We start from the raw sequence: 22,329 nt of genomic DNA, 5'->3' as shown, positions 1-22,329 counted from the left end.
CTTAACTTCAAATCAGCTTAAGCAATGGTTAAATGTGCAACTTGAGATTGATTGACCATTGATTGACCAACCAAGAGTGCGTTTCCTCTTTGCTGTTGTGTCATATTATATATATTTATATATATATAAACACACACACACACACACACACACACACACATGCCAATGCATGTGTAAATTCAGATCGATTATTCAACCCACTGAGGAGAAAAAGGGCATTTTTATATAGGTTTTTTACAGCTAAAATCATCTTCCTGAATAATCCCTGCATATGCCAGTTGTCAATGGACGTGCAATTACAGATTGATTGGTCAACCCAATCCACTGAGGAGCACCGTCCATGTGTTTGTTGTGTTGCAGTATTCTGGAAGCCTGACCTTCGTGCTTTCAGTCACTTCATCCTAATGTAGGCCTCCCTCATCCATGGCTTAGGAAGTGGGGTCAAAATGCAAACATGAAGTCAATACATGAATCAAGAAGTCCCAAAGTCAACTTCAACTTCAAACTTCAAGAAGGTTTGGTCCGCTGCTTTTTATTTATTACCCATATACAATACTGTACTACTAATACGAATTTGTTTTTACTATTTCTGTCACAGCAAGCATGTAAGCATGTAAGCAGCATGGATATTTAACAGTTGTGTGTTTGTTTGTTTGCTTGTTTGTTTGTTTTGCATTTGGAACTTGTCCACTTGGCAACTCTTGCATGTATGTCCACTTTGGAAAGGGGTGCACTATTGTGATCCTTCCTAAGGCCCCCCCCCCCCCCCCCCCCTCTCTATGTGTTTGTTCTTGTTCTTGAGTTTCTTTGCCTGATTGAGGGTACATTCCTTTACTAAATGCTGGCCTGTAAAGCCCTTTGAGGCTGTAACTGTGATAAGAGCTACATGAATAAATGTTAGTTGCTTGTGAGGCCCTTTCAGTTCAGATTAAATATAACATACTGCCTTCATCCCGCTAACCAAGATAAAACAGTATCAAGGGATCCAAACATCTGTCAGAGACATACTTTCTTACTTACTGTTGACAGCACCTCGACCAATCCCCTTTTCTTCTCTCTCTCACTCTCATTCTTTCATTCGCAGGAGAATACCCAGGGCCTAAACAAGAGCAACAGCTGTGTGATCTCTAGCTTAAACAGGGAATGCATGCATGCATGCACACACACGCGCGCGCGCGCGTGTGCACGCAAGCGCGCGCACGCTCACGCCATAGGTACACACACTATGTAAGCCTATATGCCTATAAGCCACGTAAGTGTTGAGGAAGAAAATATTTACAGCAAACAAGAAAAAAACTTAGTTTGGTATCTTGTAGATGGCAGAAGACCTCTCTTCATCTTGTTCGTCCATGCAGAAAATGTTTCCTTCCAAAACAGTCCAGCTTTGTTCATTGACCTTATCCCATGCCTGTGAATACAGTAGTGACTTTTGCCTTGTTATGTTTTCCCTGTAGACTACAGGGATAACATAACAAGTGTAGAGGGAGTGGTGAAATCTGGGGTGTGTATGTATGTGAAGCCCCTCCTTCCTACTCTCCCTTCCTCTCTCCCTTCCCCTCTCTCTCTCTCTCTCTCTCTCTCTCTCTGCCAGGGTACAACACACCACTCTTGGCCTAGCAGGCCGATCAATGAGGAGCATACAGCCTTCAGCCCCTTCACACTCTCACTCCTTCCATGCATTGAGTACTCTCCCTTCTTCTTCTTCTTCTTCTTCTTCCTATAGACCCTTACCTAGCAGGCGACCTACCCTCCAAACTATTTACGGTAAGAGAAATTACCTCTCTTTCTCAGTGCGTGTCTTTCATTCTTTCTTACAAAGGAAACTATACTAAGGTTATGAATGAGTTAATACCAGTTGTGTGTTTGGTCAGTTTAGTTTGGAACAACTGAGCAACCTTCACCTGTATTGTGATTTTTGTTTTATATTGTGGAATTAATATCATATTTGTCCATCTCAGTTGGCTGCTCCTATATTTATTATCAAATTAAACAAAATAAGTAATTTTCAATTGTAGCTTGTGCAAATATGTGCTTGTGTCATGGCAATAGATATTATGCATCATGTCTTTTACTTTATGGTCCAGAAGCAGTGTAACTTCAGAGAGCATTTCTGGTTGAGTGCCTGTCTGTTCATATTCTAGACTTTTAGCCCAGTCAATCTAAGCTAAAAAGGGGTGTGACCCAAAATAAATTGCAATAGTAACCGTTCAATGTATTTTTTATGATCCTTAGGGTCATCCAAATAACATATTATATTATGTTTATTATTATATAAATTGTGGATCAAGGTAAATTCAGGGGTTGAAAGTTGGCGTACCATTAAAAACCTATATAAGGCTAAATAATAATAATAATAATTAAGTAGAATGTGATGTGTCAAACTAGGGGTTATTCATGATTCTGAATCAATTGCAAGCATTAGTTTTGCACAAAAAACACTCCTTCGCCTAGAAACGGCCATAGCCGTCATCACAAAATGTGATGAGGAGTTGAGGACATCACATTTGGGCAAGTGGCTATATGGCCGAATTTAGCCCAAGGAGTGTTTTTTGTTTTCGTGCAAAACTAATGCTTGCAATTGATTCAGAATCATGAAAACCCCCTAGTTTGACACGTCACATGCTACTTAAAGCTAAAGCATAATTAAAATTAGACATCTTTGCCTTATAGGTTTTTAATGGTACCCCAACTTTCAACTTTCAATTTACCATGATCCAAAATGTATATAATACTCTATTTTTAATATATTTGAATGACCCTAAGGATAATAAAACCTTGAACAATTACTATTGCAATTTATTTTGGGTCAAATCTTAGATTGACTGGCCTATTTAGACAGCGTAGCCATTAGAAGTCAGATTAGTTCACTGTTTTTTTGTATACACTGATAGAGCCTGCATAGCTCCTTATAACATTTTATTTTAAAACCAGTGTTGTGCCAGAAATAATGATGGACAGCACTTGACACACTACACAAGCGCCCTTACCATCTCAAGCAACCCAGAGCTAGCAAGAAACATGCATTCTATATGCATTAATGTTAAGCATTAATCTACCTCCTGGCTGGCTAGTTAAAGGACCAGTTAAACTCAAGATGCAATAGCTTTGCATGCTTTTAGAGGACTCAAATGTTTCTTGGGTATTTGCTCTGAAACCTATATTGATCTGTTTGGACGGATCAAGAGATGCACTGTCCATTCTCTGCAAATGATTAGCATAATTATAATTGCAAACACAATTAAGTATAATTTTGTGGTAAAATACATTTCTTCTATGTTTTGCTCTGTTCATAATCAGAATTTTAAGACTGATTCAGATACAGTATGCACCATAACTTACCATTAGCATTGCATATATACTCTGTACTGTATATTATACTGTACATGATTGATGATTTGTAGCTATTTGTATGGCTAATTGGTTTTCACTAATTAAGCTATTTCATCCCTATAATTATTGTCTCCACCAGGCCAGATGGCTGATGGGCCAAGACTGGAAACTAGTGTTTTTGCTTCTGTTTGTTTGTCTAGTATCCGCCTATAACTCATCCACCTGAAAACTTCTTTCAGGTGGAAACGTATAATTATAATAATAACAGCAATGGGCAACCAAACCTAAACATGATTTTTGAACAATATCTTATAGCAACAATATAGAGGGGTTTTGAAATGTTTACACACTACATCATAAGCTTGTTATAAGTGGCGGGTTCAGTTGACCAAGCCTGCATCTGTGAAAGACATCAGACAGAGAATTCATACGCCTCATTGATCCCTGTCTAATAGCTCTTGACCCTTTAGCATCAATAAAGTTACCACTGGCATTGCTTTGACAGCAACAATCTGTCATTACAAAAACAGCAAAGCCTTATTTATATTGTGTATTGTATATTGCTCTTAAGTGAGTTCAGGTGAGGTGACATAGTTTCATATACAATGGCTAGATCAATATTTGGAAGCTGTTTACTTTTCTTGCGCTTATTTGAAGAATGACCGAGCAAGACAGAAAGGTCCTTGTTACCACACCAATTTACAGAACTAAATCACACACAACATATTCTATAAGCTGAATCAGCCTCTTGCTCATGAATACCAACTGGTTGGGAATCTCATAATAACACTTTTGACTTGGCAGAGACCAAAAACAGTGATGTAATCGCTATATTTACCTGCTCTACACTGGTGCAGGGTTGTAATCATACTCTGTTGCAACCATTTATGAACAGTCGTCATTGTAAAAAAAAATTCTAGTGATGAATCATATGATGTTAAGCAAACGCTGCAGACAATTTGTACAGACACAGATAGAAATTACAATGTACACATATAGCATGATTTATTTCTTCAATTGATTAATTAATTAACTCCTTGGTTGGACTTTTACGCTGAAACTATTTCATAATATGACATGACTAAACTTGCAATCATGATGGGGTGCCTCCTGGAACAGCAGTAGTTTAAAGGAAACACCACCATGTGATAATATGTCATGCGCAGATTGATACACCTGGAAATAACAGGTTGGGAGGGTGTACAACATTGTTTTTCTACAATTAGGGAATTAACCACATGGACCCAAGCATCCCTATTCTGGGCAGGTCATAATAGGTAAACATCTGATGAAAATAGCAGAACTATAAGCATACAATGCGTTACGGGTTTGTAGCAAAGGAGGGAAAAAACGAGGGTTCCCAGTATAAAACCCCTTGCTTGCTTTTTAAGCTTTTTCAGTTACAAAGACATAATCATTGTAACTCAGGGTTCACATGCCCTTGTCTCTTTTGTTTTGTTTTGTTTTATTTTATTTTAATGAGAAACTTTATGAGACAGTTTTCCTCAAATGTCCATCATCACCTGTAACCAAAGCTTTTAGCATGATGTCTCACAGATGGTTACTACCCCCCTTCATACAAAAACATCATTAAATGACTTGTTAAAAACTGAGCTGACTGAGTGTCAGTGAAGGTTGCCATCTGTATTACCGTATGTAACTGTGGAAGGAATTGTGCTCTTGCACCATTGACTGTATTATATGACAGTAAATTATTACATTTTTGCCCTAGGCTATTGCCAGAGACACATTTCATAGAAAGCAACCCTTTTCTTCTAGTTATATCAGTAAGTACAAGGAACAGTTAAGTAATTTGAGGGACAAGATTGGACTATAAAAACCTTCTGAAGGCACCATTTGCAGTACACATGCAACATGAGATCTGGAGATGATGGGGACGTTTAGCTTAATAACGTAGCCACCGCCATGCTTATAGGATCTAACCTAGGATCTAAGGGCTTTAAAAACAGAAAGATTTGAGCAGGAAGTGAGGTCACTGAAGGTCAACATTTAGGTCATGTTAGCAATTGAAACCAGATGTCGATCACGTCACATGTTTTATGTGGTATAGCTAAAATACATTTAGAAACATTTATCTCCTGGCTGCAAACTTTGGAAGCCAATCAGGATGGACTATGAAAAATCCGACAAACCCGTTTGGTGTAATGGCTATAGAGATGTGTATCGATTTGTGTGGTTTGCCATTGTTTGGACAAAATCTATAGGAGTAATATCAAAAGATGCGTTTTGCAAAGATCGGCCTCCTGGTGGCGCTATATGGCTATATATGGGTGGCGCCCATGTGAAATATGTGGGGCAGAGGTTCTGCTCTGGCATCCAGGGAGTGTGCGTGCACAGTTTCACATCGATTGGGCCAACAGGGCCGGAGATTAGCTGTCCGGAGACATACGCACGCACACGCGCGTGCACACACACACACGGACGGACGGACACACACACGGATGGACGGGCGGACACACACACACACACACAGATGGACGGACGGACAGACGGACACACGGTCGGACGGACACAAACACAGATGGACGGACGGACAGATGGACACACACGGACGGACGGATGGACAGGACAGGTGCAAAACATAGTCTCGGCCACGCCTTCGGCCTGGCGGAGACAAAAAGCCCACCAGCTATCTTTCCCTAAAGAAAGTTATGTTGTGATTGAGTTATGTTGGGAATAGGATACTGTACATAATGTGTATTAAACATAGTTTAGTATCTATCCAGATACCAGTACTGGAATGCACTTTCAATTTAGATACCACTTAAACCATATATACACTCCGTTGACAATGATCCCCAGAGGTTTATACTTGGTTCTTTTTGAGAACCGGGAATATCAATTCTTGCCTTATGGCCAATGGTTAAAGACTCCTAAAAACAATAGGTACAAGTTCTCATTCATTCCTACTTCCATTCATGCCATCTACAAGGGAAGCAGGAGGAGGTAGCTGCTGTTTAGTTTCAGGGGTGGGTGGTGAGGATGGTTGTTGTTGCACTTTGGTTGCACTTTATATTTAATATTATCTGAATCTTGTGACAATATACAGTACATGTCTGTATATTATGGTGTTTTTATTAATGTGTTTTTTTAATTATCTGCTGTAAAATGAATTATCCAGTTTGGGACATACTAATAAACTTGACCTTGAGCTTAACCTTTTGCCTTCTATGCAGTATGCACAGAATCTCTTTGATGAAAATACCTACAAACTTACAACCTGTCCGTTTTGAGATGTTTGCCTTTTATGATATGCCGAAAATAGGGTTCAAGTGGTTAAAGTAAATGAAACAACGTGTTCAATTTGTAGAATTTACAGAAACTGCTGAAGAAACAACATTTAGCCTGTGTGATCAACAACAACACTTTGCCAATTGCCAATATGACTGCCCTGAGCCCTCACATGTGTATTGTTCATGAAATATATTGTGAGATGCATGTATTCTATTAAGTTTATGATTTACAAATTATTGTTAAGACTGCAGAATTTAATGCATGAGGTGTTCGTTTTAAGAGACTATGTTTAACCCCTTGAACCCTACAGTAGGCCTATATACAGTATAGACCGATTCAGAAACGGGTCTCATGGTCGCAGGCAACGTATTTCCTGTAAGTGGAGACGACATATCTGCGGTTTCCCCGCACCTCCTTCTACTACAGTGAATGGAATAGTGACTGTTGTTAGTCTGCCTCAAACGTTACTCTTTTACCTGCTTTTTACTAACACTAACATTACAAAGATGCCCAGAACATCGGGATGAACCTGTGTAGTTTATGGCTGCTCCAACAGTAGTGGCAACATTCTGAGACCAGAGCCATATAGTAATGGTTGAGACAAAGCAGTGAAAGGTCCTGAAATATACATAACATCAGTCTTACCCAATACCCAATTATTTCTGTTTTAGGAACACATGGCTGCTGTACTTTATACCATGAGGTATAAACTTCCCCCTGCCAATCAGCCCTAGCAGCAGCCATGTTAGGCAGGGTAGGAGAGGGTCGTCACAATGGGTACAGACAGAAATCAGTAAGTGTGTGTGAGGGCCACATATGATGGCCACACAAAGTTGGTAAAGCATGGTGGAAACTTGTCTTTTTCGGTTTATTTGAGTTTATATTTCTTTTTAGCACTACTACATCTACATGCATAAAGGACTACACACACAACACAACCGGTTGAATGACACACTGTTTATTACAATTGTAGTGATAAAGTTACAGACTGGAGTGCACATCCATATGTTGTATTTTGTCAAATGCCAAGTTGTTTTATCAGGAGTTATTTAATGTTTTGTTGAGTACTGGAGTTTAAATGGCTGGTCACAGAAAGAAGGGCCAGCTGCTTCAGATTGGCTTATAAGGAGCTGGGTAATTGGACTGCACCATGTCCCCTTTGCTTTGGGGTTGGGCAGGGATTTATGTTTGAATTCATAATGATTTTGAAGAAATGCATTTTGATATTTCAGTTTATTTTGTTTATGATTTAGTGACGTGTTGTAGTGGATTATGTTGTAGTGAATTGTAGTACCGGTATGTTTAAATGTTATTATTTGTCTTCCCCTGTGTTTCAATAGTGGTTTGATCACCCACTATATATGTTCCCCTCAGGTCTCATTTTGGTTAGTTCAGTCTTGATGTAAGTTCAGTTCCTCATTGTTTTTAGGCCTAGAATTAATGTTTGTTATTTGTCATGTTTCATGTGGATAATAAAAGACAAAAAATACCTTTTTAAGAAAACCACGCAAGAATCCTGGTGTCTCTCATTGCCGACCAACTCTGGCCCCTTGCAGTGGTGAATTTCCATGATACATAGTGAATACATTTTTCTAAGATGTTTGTCCATTTTCTCGTCTCTCTGCAGCGGGTAATTTTCAAAAGAAAAGGAAATGGCGTCCACGTGTCGAACAACAGTGGCTGTACTTCTGCTTCTGGCCAGTATTGCTGCCATCATTACTATTGCTGTCATACAGGAACAATGGAAAACATACGAGTATGAGGTGAACACACACACATGCACTCACAATCTCATCTACACATTCTACAGGCATGCACATGCACACATACCGTATTTGTTCCTATAACCACATTTCACTTGGCATGTCTATTTAAGCAAAATGTTAAACATTAGCATTTTCGCTGTTTGTTGTATAACAAAGGGTAAAGGTCTTACTATGCAGTTAAAGGTTTAAGGAGTAGGATTTTCCTAAAAAATATATACTGTAGATGTAGAGACTCAACTAATCCACCTGAATCATCACCTTCAATGCACTACAACTATAGCTGTGTCTGCATCTATAGCTGTGCCTGCATCTATAGCTGTGTCTGCATGTGTCTGCATCTATAGCTGTGCCTGCATCTATAGCTGTGTCTGCATGTGTCTGCATCTATAGCTGTGTCTGCATCTATAGCTGTGTCTGCATGTGTCTGCATCTATAGCTGTGCCTGCATCTATAGCTGTGTCTGCATCTATAGCTGTGTCTGCATCTATAGCTGTGTCTGCATGCGTCTGCATCTATAGCTGTGTCTGCATGCGTCTGCATCTATAGCTGTGTCTGCATCTATAGCTGTGTCTGCATGTGTCTGCATCTATAGCTGTGTCTGCATGTGTCTGCATCTATAGCTGTGTCTGCATGTGTCTGCATCTATAGCTGTGTCTGCATCTATAGCTGTGTCTGCATGTGTCTGCATCTATAGCTGTGTCTGCATCTATAGCTGTGTCTGCATGTGTCTGCATCTATAGCTGTGTCTGCATCTATAGCTGTGTCTGCATGTGTCTGCATCTATAGCTGTGCCTGCATCTATAGCTGTGTCTGCATGTGTCTGCATCTATAGCTGTGTCTGCATCTATAGTAGCCGCAATTTGCGACTCTAGATTTTTTTATAATGGGATGAATCTAGAGTTGCAATACCCTCCATTGACTCCCCACTCATCATTTTGCGTTTGCGATCTGCTTGTCTTAAACGACGTTAAACTCACCAACATTGCAGCTGTAGTCCAAGCTTGAATTATTCTCTTTCAATCTGCCGAGCTTGTTTTTCATAAAAATCCCCCGTAGACATGTTATGAGCTACTTTCTGTCAAGAAATTCTGTGCAAGTGATTATTTTTCTAAGTGCTGGAGTTTGGAAGCGCTCGTCGTAAGTCACTGAACGTCCCTGCATGCATCTTTTTCGCATTTGCACATAATGCAGGAGGCAGCAGCGCGACCCCTTAATACAAACGAGCGCTTCCAAACTCCAACATTTCTTCTTCTTGACAGAAAGTAGCTCATATGTCTACGGGGGTTTTTATGAAAAACAAGCTCGGCAGATTGAAAGAGAATAATTCAAGCTTGGACTACAGCTGCAATGTTGGTGAGTTTAACGTCGTTTAAGACAAGCAGATCGCAAACGCAAAATGATGAGTGGGGAGTCAATGGAGGGTATTGCAACTCTAGATTCATCCCATTATAAAAGAATCTAGAGTTGCAAATTGCGGCTACATCTATAGATGTGTCTGCATCTGCAGATATCTCTTCCCTCTGTCTGTATTTTCTTATCTCACTGTGTTTGGGATGTTTCTGGGCGTCAACCTTTCGGCAGTGCTGTATAGGTGTGTGCTAATTGTCATTGCCAACTTTTTAAATGTTGTGTTTACAAACCGAAACCGACAAATCCTTCTTGCTATAACTCTAAACAGGTTTGAACATGTGCACAGACACAAATTCACACTCTGACACCGATGCGGCTCACCCTTCACACACACACACACACACACACACACACACACACACACACACACACACACACACACACACACACACAGGCCTTGAGTCCTTTATACCTTTCATTACATGTAAATGATGGCATGATGATTTGTCATTGTAATGATTTCATGAGCTATTTGTTTATAATAACTATTAAACTGAACCACGAAACAAGACAACGCCTGTTGCTTAATACGCATGAAACACATGCATTCAATTAAACAAATGCATGGGGCACACCTGCATGCACATGCGTTCATGCATACATGTGTGTGTTCTCACACACACACACACACACACACACACACACACACACGCTTCCTGTCTGGTAATATGAAGCCATGCATTAACCAGATGTCCATGACAGGGGTCAAGGCCTCAATTGCTGCGAAGAGCAATCAACTTGCCTTGCACTGATGTACCCTGTGTGGTTGAGCGAGCGACCTTGCAGCAGCCCACCCTGCATGTTTCATCTTACCTTCTTGGCAGCTCTACATGGGACGCAATTACAAGATCCTGACAGAGCTTTGATGGTTCTCGCTAATCACAGTAAGGGGCAGTGGTGGTGAAGTACTCAACCTCAGTACTTCAAAGTATAGATACTCCGACTCCGTCAAACATATTACGTGAAAGTGGAAGTTGCTCTGTCAATTTTGAACTTGAGTTAAAGTACTGGAGTACTTTATGCTTGTAGCAATACGTATTCAAAAGTACAAATCTCACAAAGTATTTATTCTTTTTCGTATCGATGTGGGTATTAAAATTTTACAGAAATCTTAAAAATATCAATAACTAGAAAAGCAGTTCCTGCAGAAACTGCGTGGGCTTGCTGAAAACCCGCAATGTATACAGTAATTTACAGTAGAAAATGTAACTAGAAAGGTCGCAATTTTAAAAAATTGCAAAGTGTGGTTGCCGCAGTGGCTTACATATGCCCCTCCCACTGATATTGCCAGCCAATTACAATGTCACGTCACCCCTGCGATCATGCGTAAGTAATTCGGAGGGGATTTATCCCCCAAAAATCATGTTTTTGCGACAAACGGTTACATTTTTGGCATTTGCGGCGCCCCCTATGGATGAAAATGGAATTGCTTTTGGAACTTGGTTGATTGAACCACCCGCGACATGTGATTAAAATTTGGGATGGATCGGACATTCTGTTCGTGATTTATGGCCTTTTTTGTAAAATAGGCCACTCCTACTATCTTCGGGCGACGATTACGACCGAACGATACGCAGTACCAAAATTCTGTAGTTGGTGTTTTAATCGGATGGGTCCGGAGATCATGTGTGCCGATTTGTGTGAGATTTGGACAAAATATGTAGTAGGAGGAGCCAAAAGTGTGTTTTGGAGAAAATTCTAATTTTGCAGGATTTCTTTCTAGGTTGAAAATGGGTGTGGCCTATATGTGGAAATGCATCATGACCCAAGGAATCCATGGAAAAGGAAATTTTGATTTTACGACTTACGGTTCAAGAGTTATAGGGGAAAACGTAAAATATTTTTTCTTCAAGAAACGGTTACATTTTTCGCATTTGCGGCGCCCCCTATGGATGAAAATGGAATCGCTTTTGGCTTTTGGTTGATTAAACTACCCGCGACATCTGGACATTCCGTTCGTGATTTTAGGCATTTTTTGTAAAATAGGCCCCTCCCACTAACTTCGGACGACGATTAAGGCCGAACGATACGGACAAAAAAAATTCAAAAAATCTGAAAAAAATTGAAACGCAGTCCGATAGGTCCAGAGATCATGTGTACCGATTTATGTGAGATTCGGAAAAAATCTGTAGAATCAGAAAATAAAAGTGTGTTTTGAAGAAAATTCAAAATGGCGGAAAGTCTATCCTGACGCAAATGGGCGTGGCCTATATGGGGAGATGCGTCATGACCCAAGGAATCCAGGGCAAAATAATTTTGATTTTACAACCTATGGTTCAAGAGTTATAAGCCAAAACATAAAGTGGGCATCCCCATTATAAGTCTATGGAGAACTAATGAATTAATCATCAATTAAACTATACAACGGATCTCTTAGCAATGAGCAAGCACACGATTCCCGATGAAGCCGGTCGATTTGACATATGGCTCGAGTGTGTGCGCCAAAAACAATAGTCTGGTTGCCCTGTTAGGGCAACCACACTAAAAATCTGAAAAAAAAACTACAACCCACAATCAAAGTAGCAGATTTACAAGATCAACACGTTGAGTGCAGTCAGATGTTGATGACAAAGGTCCCTAAAGAGAATATTCTTCAGAAGTGCATTCATTAAGATTAAAATAAGTGATTTCTGAATCAACCTTCCATTTTGCCACACAGCAACAACTCCACTAATACTCCACTATTGAGGATCTCATGCTTGACTTGAGCCCATTTTAAAGCCACAACATCCGGCCTGTTTCAAGTTCCCATCATTGCATGCATGCATGCATAAAACAAAACACTACCTTAAGGCGAGACAGGCCACATCTTCCATTGGCACAAGGTGGATGGTGCTGTGTGTGTTCATCATGTCTCTGCCAACTTCACCTTTCCTTTGTCTGTTACTCTGTTTGATCTCTCCAGTATGGCATTGTGATTGACTCCGGGTCGTCCCGTTCCAGCGTCTACCTGTACCACTGGCCTGGAAACAAGCAGAATGACACAGGAGTGGTGGAGGAAAAGTTGAATTGTAGAGTTGAGGGTGAGTTATTATAAAAGGGGAAGAGAGCATACATTGTTGCCGGAGTAAGTATGCTGAGCTCAGCTGAAGTCATTACTAGGCAACGTTTAAAGTATTCCTTTCAAAACAAAGAGTTGACAAAATAATTTACGCTATATATATTATTATAATTGGATTTCAGGTTGGCATTCTTTCTGCAGGTGAAGGCATCTCGGAGATGAAAGTTGACCCAGAAAAAGACGCCAAATCATGGATAGCCTTCCAGAAGTGCATGGATGAAGTCACCAAAGCTATCCCTGCCGAGAAACACCAAAATACATCCCTATTCCTCGGGGCTACTGCTGGCATGAGACTGCTAGAGTAGGAACGCATCTGACTTTCACAATACTGTATTGATTACTGAGGGGAAATGTTTTTGTCTTCTTCTTCTTATTATTATTACTATTATTTATTTGTCTTTTTATTTTTTTGCTGTCCACCCTGACCTTTTTCTGTCTGCCCCAGAGAAGAAAATAGGAATAGGTCGGATGAGATCATGGCGAGCCTTGGAACATACCTCACATCTCTTCCCTTCAACTTCATGGGTGCCCAAATCATCACTGGACAGGAGGAAGGGCTGTACGGGTGGATCACTGTCAACTACCTCATGGGGAACTTCTTGGAGGTAAGAAAGAGATGAGTTGGATTTTCATAGACAATAAAGTAAATGCAGACAAGGCAGCTTCATACCTTGTGTTCACAACTTTACTTCCTCTTTCTTTCTTCTTCATCATGACATCAATACAATGCACCGTTACTCATTAGGGCCCCCTAGTCTACCTCAGTGCAGTGTTCTTTCAGACCATACACAGTATATCAAAAAAGGTCTTCAGCCTTATGTACCAATGTGTAGTATTTGTAACAGTAATAATAATAATAGTACTATGTTTTTATTTAAGAAGCACTTTCCCAGTAACTGATGATCTTGCCTGACATTTGCAGAAGCATACGTGGAATGCCTATATCCATCCCAGTGGAGCAAAGACAGTAGGCTCCATGGACCTAGGTGGAGCGTCCACTCAGATAGCCTTTGCCGTGCAAGACGACGCACAAGGAGAGGACTATCTTCTGGTGCATTTGTATGGCTACCCCTACAACGTCTACACACACAGCTTCCTCTGTTACGGCAAGAACGAGGCTGAGAAGAAGGTTATGGATAAAGTAGTGAAGGTACAGTATGGAGCAAGTGTGTTCTGATGATGCCCTTCTTACATCCGACACACACACACACACACACACACACACACACACACACACACACACACACTCTTGTGCTTTTCAAACATGTTAACACTTCTAGTGCAAAACACATACCGAACCCCAGGTTGGGAAGCAGTGCTGGAGATGTTTTCCTCATCTTGGTTTGTGCGTGCATGCGCGAGCGAGCGTGCGTGTGTGAGTGTGTATGAGCGCACTAAACTCCATTAACGCCAATTTGTGAACATCGCTGTCCCTGAACTGCTAACAGGCAAAGTGAGACCATTCTAGGATGCATTATGGCATTAACAGTATTGATTAGTCCGTCAGTGACGCCTGAGGGAAAATGCATTATTTCTTCATGGCTCTTAAAGCTAAAATCAGTAAGTTTTATGTCCATTATGCTGTTTTAATTGCACCGACATGATGACATCTGAATTACAATAAAGATGAAAGCACATCTATTGTACAATCCAGTGTGCCGTCTGCTCCTAACTCTCTCGACGTGCACTGGCTGTCCTATCAGACAACAGGGTCTACATTTCTCAATGGAAGAGTTGAGAGAGCACATCCAACCCCTGCCGATGTATTAGTTATATTAACATACGGACATATGGAGGAAAAACACATTCATGAACTGTTACCAAACTGACCAAACACCAAGGCAGTAGCAACATACTGTAGATGTAGAACATGACAGATGATTAAAAAGACGGTCTCCAGAGATTGGTTCAAGTGCTCGCTAGAGGCAAATTAACCTAAACCTATAGAACCACGCAACCATAAGGTTGCATCAGATGCGGTGCTTGAAGAACGACAGGCTTCCATGTTGAGAGAGGATGTAACCTACTGTATTCCGAGATAATTTGCCTACAGCAAATAGCCAAGATAGCTGGATGGACACCGCATAGACCTTTTCATCGTCATTGCAAAACGTCAGAGGGTTTTTGTCAATGCACAGAAATCAGATATGGGCAATAGAAGAACACACTGGGTACAGGGTGCATACAGACTTCAATAAATGCCATGAAGTTCTAATGTTCCACTTAAATAGCCTACCATACAGCTTGGTTAAAATATACATTACAGTTTGTCTCAGATTGTAGCTTTAGGTAAAGTAGAAATCTGTAGGCCTTGTAGGTGGAAGGATTATTTAAAAATCACACTTGTGTGAAATGATGGGCACCCACTGTATTTATATCAGCCAGATAACGTCTTACATTGTAATTTACTGCCCTAAACATTAAAGTCCATAGACTTGGCTGGCGATGGATTAATTTTATTAGGCTCTAAGCAAACATTTAATGTCCATAGACTTGGCTGCCACATGATGTAATTTTGGTAAGCAGCATTGGGCTAGCACCCCTCAAAAAGTGTTCTGAAGCTTTAATGCTCTTTTTGTATGCCTTTTTGTTGGACTGCTGGTTCTGATGTTTATAAGAGTATTCTGCTTGGGGGATGCATGGTTTCCGCTGCCATCGGTGTATGAATGTGTGTGTGAATGTGTGAATTGATGCACAATCTATGTAAAGCGCCTTGGATAAAGGCGCTATATAAATGCACCATTTACCATTTTTTTACCATTTTACATTTTGACTAATTGGATTATTCATTCTAAATACTAAAAACAAATCAAATGAATTTAATCCCGCAATAGGGATGTCTGGGCATAGCCGTCTCCCTGGTGCCACGCACATGATGTATTGGGTGGTTGCTATTGACGGTAGAAACAAAATTATGCTTTATTCTAATGTATGTAACTGATTTATGAATGGCAAAAAAGCCTGATGTCCTCAGCGACCTGCATTAGCTTTGTTTAAACAATCCTGAAATTGTTTTTGCTTTGTATATATGTATATTTTGAGATGTAATTGCTATAGTCACATTGTTGATTGATAACAGAGACTTTATTACACAGTTCCAACCTGTGATCAACCACCGGTGTGATGTGAGGTGATTAGCGGTGATTATGTGCAACTGCATTATGTCACCACTCCTTTTTAAAGGAACTTACATTCAGTCACTCTCCACACTGATGAAGGCTGGATAGCCGAAACGTTTTTGAACTGCAGTCTTGGTGTGTGCGACCCACTAACGTTATTCCACTAAAACCTTTGCTCAATTCTAGTTTTCGTAATGTTGTTAGTTTTAGTTATCCATAATAAACATGTTCCTCTCCTGTCTTCACACTTCCAGCTCTCCTCTGACCCTTCCTACGTTGAAAACCCCTGTTACCTCGAAGGATTCAACATAACGGTCAAGGCCTCATCTATCTACGACTCAGAATGCACAAAGAAACCAAAGGACTTCAACCCGGACCAGGACATTTTCATGGTTGGAATCCCAGACTCAGACAAGTGCAGGAAGATAGTCCGGTCCATATTTGACTTCACTGCCTGCTCTGGAGCAAACTGTTCCTTCAATGGAGTTCAGCAACCACCGGTCACTGGGGGCTTTATGGTAAGGCCTGATTTAGAGTAGAGGTGCAGCACACTGCTGCGCTTTTCGGATTTAGGTCCTTGCAGACTGCATTGTGTGTTTTTAGGAAAAACTAGAAAAAATGGCGCACCCGAAATTCTATCTCATATTCGGGTCAGAAAACGCAGCAGTCTGTAACATCTTTCATTGAACTAATCGATTTAATTGATTACATATCATTTCTAAATCCATAATAATGTGAGTGAAAATAAAATAGCTGATCTACAAGCCAATGTACAATGTGCTCACATGTGTTGCGAGCTTATATTTTCACTATTTTTTGCATGACACCATTGTGCAACATAAGGTTGATCGATATATAGGTTTTCTTTAATATAAATTGTTATTTGATTAATTGAAAAAGTCAAATAATCGCTAAGAAAATAATCAATAGTTGCTGTCATTAATTTAGAGAGAGGGGGAGAGAGCGGGAGAGAGAGCAAACAAGAGAGGGAGAGAAGTAGAGAGAGGGGAAAGGGAGCCTATTTCACCCAGGCAATAACATCCTGGTACAGAAACCTTAACGTCAGCGCACTAAGCCAAATATAAAAGAAGCTAAATCTAAAGGACACCTAAGGATACAAGAAGCATATTCAATCTGGGTACCTGTTATTAGTGCAATGATGGAGCACAATCTTGTTAGCTGACTGGCCTCCTTCTTTGAAACGCCAGCGATTCTCAAGCCACTAATAGCAAGTTTATGGACAGGCTGCCAGATATCACTGGCATCGACACACACACACACACACACACACACACACACACACACACACACACACACACACACACACACACACACACACACACACACACTCACTCACTCACTCACTCACTCACTCACTCACTCACTCACTCACTCACTCACTCACACTCGCGCGACACACAACATAGCAAAAATAGCCAATCTACAAGCTCACAACGTTGTAGTGCGATAATGGCATGCCCAAAAAAGCAATGTTGTTTCTGTGAAAACACACTCTGCACTTGCTCACAGCGCGCACATGCACAGCCACACACGGGCACGTCAGGACCCTGGACTGCACCAATGCATTATGTGGCTTATTTCCACTCTATTATAGCAAAAGGCTGATGCACACAACTCAAAAAGCTCGTGACAGGTGCGTAGGGCAATAGAGCATATGGACAGGACAATATCCATTGTCTGTCCTGATGAAGGTCTTCTAAGCGACCTAATAAAGAGCAACATTTTTTTTGCAAGTGTCTGACAGTGTGCGGGACCTCTTCTTGTCTTTCAAAGATACCCTTTTCATTATTTCCACTCCAGACAGAGAAGGCAGACTGCACGTAACTTATTAGGCCTATCATTGAGAGAGATTTGAATATGAGTGGGAGGGACATGGACAATACACGTCCGCACGTGTACATACACACACACACACACACACACACACACACACACACACACACACACACACACACACACACACACACACACACACACACACACACACACACACACACACACACACATGCACAGGGAAAGAGGAACGTTCAGTTAGTGCTAAAAGTATAAAAACATTAAGCAGTAGCCTTTGAAATAAAATAAAAATTATTTGCATTAATAAGAGAGACCCCAAATATTATGAGGAACAACAAAACAAAAATGCAACTTAAACTGGAAATATTTTCTTTAAAGACAGAAAATAAAGCATCTTTGTCAAATGGCTATAGAATACATTGGGCATTGTGCAGTATGTTTTAAATTATTATTATTGGCCATAATAATTAAGAATTTAAAATTGTTCTCCCTACAGGCATACGCTGGATACTTTTACATTGCTAGGGCTCTGCTCAGCAGCATACCTGGTACATCAGAACTTGACCACTTCATTGCAAGCACAAAGAAACTCTGCCACACACACTGGACAGTGGTAAGTTTGATTATGATTTCTCATCATGGCCTCTCAGTTTGGCCTTCTGTCCCCCAAAAAATGATCTGCCCTGACACCACAGTGGCACTTAACCACTTAAACCCCTGCATCCGTGTTGATTTGTGGGGAAGGCTTTCACTGAAAATAGCAGATCAAGCTCACAACAGGACACCTTGCGTCGCATTGTGAGCTTGTCGATCAGCTATTTTGAGCGAAATCTTTCCCCACAATAACACAACACAGAAAAGACACTATTGAGCCCAGAGGAACCCATATGGGGTTTAAGTGGTTAATGCCCTGCACACACTGCCCCAGTTTATTTCATTGTTTTCTCCTCTGTCCCTTTCCTGTCCATACAGTTTTTAAACACCAGACTTGTTGAGATTCTGAATTCTTATCGAATAATCCCCTCCCCTAACCCCTGAAAAGTGGTGAAGTGGTCCTTTAATGATCTTCCCCCTATATAATCAGAATACGTGATGATCATATTTTAGGCCGGGGGGAAAACAATCACGGCACAAATTTGAACGCCAAAGGCCAAACGGCCTTGCCCCTAAAATGACGAAATTCCAGGCCTGCCAGAACTTGAAGAAAGACCTCTGAGTAACTACTTTTAGTTCAGTTCACGCTGGTTCACTAGACAACAATTGAAGTAAACCTTTACTGTCTAATGTTTATTTTTCTACATGCACACAGTCATTGAATATTTAGCAAAATTACAAAACAGAGTGTGGAAGGAGACTATAATGAATATATGAGAGATTTCACAACTTCCTAGTTAAATAGAGGAGAGCAACTTCCATATTGACACCACAAGACCTCACTGATACTGTAGTGTAGGTAGAACTAGTCATGCTTATGAATGAATATTTGCCCAAGTTAGTTCAGACATTTTACAGTACATGGACATACAGTAGTAAGAATTCATAAAATTATCAATATTGTGTACATATGTTTGTTATTGTGTCTTTCAGCTGCAGGAACAAAAGAATTGGGTGTCTCCAAAATATCTCCAGACTTATTGTTTCTCATCTCACTATATTTTGACCATACTAAAAGATGGGTACAAGTTTAATGAAGAGACCTGGAAAAACATTGACTTCGAAAAAGAGGTAGGTGAAGGACTTCTCCATTATTATTACACCATTATACTATTACATGTATTGCACTATTGCACGTATTACACTATTACACTTATTACACTATTACACTTATTACACTTATTACACTATTTCACTATTCCACTATTACAGTTACTACTATCTCTATTATTGTGATGCCATGTCCTAGTCCCTGATGGGTCAAATGTGTCCCAAACAGACAGTAGTCCTAGTGCCTGATAGGTCATTTATTCTCCAAACCACTTGATGGCGCCAAAGTGCTTCCAGCCCTACCTTGGCATGTGCCAAAACTGACCCAATAGGCATTGACAGCCTTCCTTTTCTACATCGCCTATATTTGGCCATTAACTGGCATGTGGCAAATTTGACACAGTTGTCCAAAAGGGGATTTATACATGTATTCTCTAGAAGATTGGATCCACTCTTGATAGGACAACAGATCAATTATTTTAAACAGTATTTGCTGTGTTTCAGAGAGAGTAATGGATTAGTTTACATTGGTAACATTTGTAAAGAGTATTTGTGAGGTAAGAAAGTTCCAAATATACCGTTGAGTGAATATTACAGTACATATTATGAAGATGTTTGACACATAGCCTATTGTGTATATACTATGTTTGTATGGCACACCACCTATTAACATCCTCATAATGTCATATCATTAAAGTGGTGTAAAATTGGTCATTATAAGTGAATGATACAGTACCTCACAAATATGTTTACTTTAATTATAAGCAACCTATAAGCACTAAGCAGTAAAACAATATTACTGGTGCGTACAGTAACATGATAATAAAAAATGTAAACATACTTTACAAACCTTTTAGCTCAAGACCCAAAAGAGAGATTTGACATCCCTGAAACTAGTGAAAATATCTACAAGCTCACAACATGTCGCATCATGTAGCTATTTTCAGTTTTTTCACTACTTTTTAAACATTTATTTATGGAATATCTTTTATTTATTTCTATTTTAATGAAATTCCTTAGATTATTTTTAGATTTTATTAGGAAATGAAAAAAGGGTCCGCGACCCAAACATGGGTCCCGACCCACTGTTTGGGAAACAGTGCTGTAACTGTATGTGCATGAGTCAGCCCTAGATCATCCATTGGTGGTATAGCCCCAGAGGCTGACTGACATATTCCATCATCTATTCTATGGTATATAAAAATGTCAAAGGGAGAATGAAACGCTTCGGTTATGCCCCGGGGAGATGGAACTTCCTTCACAAGGGAACTCCTCAACAGAAGGAGATTCCTGGTTGGTGAGATTCACACCATCATAGAGTATCTCTTTTAAACTGTGACTCACCACTGCCACTGTTTCCAGAGACGGGTTAACCTTTGAGACTCAATCATTCAAAACAAAAGGGTTTCCCTTGATAGCTGGCAGCAACCCCTGATTTCCAAACTCCATCAACAAGTGAGTTACTGTGCACTTTGTGTCATGGCTGTGGGGTGTCTGTTAATGACACAATTGGTAGCCACTGTACTGTGAAAGAGACCAACATTGAGACTTTACAGGGATGCTAGATGGCTTTTCTGGTTCATATTTGGCCTCAGGGCTTCGGCTATTAACTTCAACATGAAAGGCCTAGTACTTGACAGTTCTCTCTTAAAAGCGGAAAGCAGTGTAGAAGAAGTTCAATATGTCACTACTACAGTTACACACAACTGAGAAAGTCTATTAACTTCAACATGAAAGGCCTAGCTCTTGACAGTTCTCTCTTAAAAGCAGAAAGCAGTGTAGAAGACGTTCAATATGTCACTACTACAGTATACATGCAACTGAGAAAGGCGTTGCTATTATTACAATTTTGTGCACCACATCAAATCTATGGAGGCTTCTGTCTGTTTGAAAACTGCTGTCCCTAATCCATTTTGGGCATGTCATTATAAGACGAAAAATGACAAAACCTTCGAAATAGCAGATCTACCAGCTCACAATGTGTCACATTGTGACCCGTTTATGAGCCTGTAGATCTGCTATTGCGGGGAACAAAAAATAAATTACAAACAAATGTAAACTAACCATGATTTTCTTTTCTCTTTTTATTAACAAATCTTAACAGTCATGACATATAAACTAACCCTGATGTTCTCTTCTGTGCAGGTGAGGAATACCAGTGTAGGGTGGAGTCTGGGTTATATGCTGAGTGCCTCCAATATGCTCCCATCAGAGGCCAAGGAGTTGCTCCCCATGTCCAACCCGCTCTTTGCTGGACTCATCTTCCTCTTTTCAGCGCTAACCATCATTGCTGTCGTTTTACTCTTCATCAGCATTGTCCGCTACTGCTACTGACCACATTAGGGACAATTACTAATTGATTACTTTGACTGAGAGACAATCCCTATGTTCCCCACTTTCCTTAAAGTTGGGTCTAGGGTTAGGGTTCACACACTCACACACACACACACACACACACACACACACACACACACACACACACACACACACACACACACACCTTTCCATAGACAATGCATTGAACCTATGCCGCTTTCTCAAAACGTGGCAGTGAATGTCCGCTGCTGGTGTGAATTCAGTACAGATTGTCCACATGATGAGGCAGGATAAATAAACCACAGCTATTATGTACTGTCCCACAGGGATTCTCAAAGTTTTTCATTTCAAGCACTTCCAGTTTGATATGCATCAGGCCACAGACCCCCATTTAATGTTTGTCTCTGGGATCCCAATGTATGCTGTAAAATCTTAAGTGTTTATGTAACTCTCAGAGTGTACAGATGGTTTGTTCCATTTTGTACACACAAACCATGCCTTGATCGTTTTACATTGTCCATACTGTCCTGGTCAACGCTTTGACGGTGCAGCA

The 22,329-nt window shown here is 40.3% G+C and overlaps 1 protein-coding gene across 1 annotated transcript; it reads left to right on the top strand.

Moving 5' to 3' along the window:
• The first annotated feature begins 8,203 nt into the window (after positions 1-8,203).
• On the top strand, positions 8,204-22,106 carry entpd3 (ectonucleoside triphosphate diphosphohydrolase 3). The gene is made up of 9 exons (XM_079503309.1): positions 8,204-8,348; positions 12,667-12,784; positions 12,964-13,123; positions 13,268-13,427; positions 13,745-13,972; positions 16,196-16,459; positions 18,253-18,369; positions 19,344-19,481; positions 21,606-22,106. Exons 1-9 carry the CDS (start codon positions 8,238-8,240, stop codon positions 21,792-21,794), a joined length of 1,485 nt encoding a protein of 494 aa, XP_079359435.1. The 5' UTR covers positions 8,204-8,237; the 3' UTR covers positions 21,795-22,106.
• The last annotated feature ends 223 nt before the right edge of the window (positions 22,107-22,329 follow it).

The sequence above is a fragment of the Electrona antarctica genome (genome assembly GCF_951216825.1).
Source record: "Electrona antarctica genome assembly, chromosome: 6".
Lineage (NCBI taxonomy): Eukaryota > Metazoa > Chordata > Actinopteri > Myctophiformes > Myctophidae > Electrona > Electrona antarctica.
The sequence above is the reverse complement of the archived record's forward strand: the minus strand, read 5'-3'. Positions and strand labels throughout refer to the sequence as shown.

Bases quoted from the DNA above. Each gene is read 5' to 3' on its own strand.
- entpd3 (XM_079503309.1), top strand. From the start codon at position 8,238: ATGGCGTCCACGTGTCGAACAACAGTGGCTGTACTTCTGCTTCTGGCC. The intron at 13,428-13,744 runs GTAAGAAAGAGA...TGACATTTGCAG, and splicing joins TCATGGGGAACTTCTTGGAG to AAGCATACGTGGAATGCCTA. The intron at 19,482-21,605 runs GTAGGTGAAGGA...TCTTCTGTGCAG, and splicing joins ACATTGACTTCGAAAAAGAG to GTGAGGAATACCAGTGTAGG.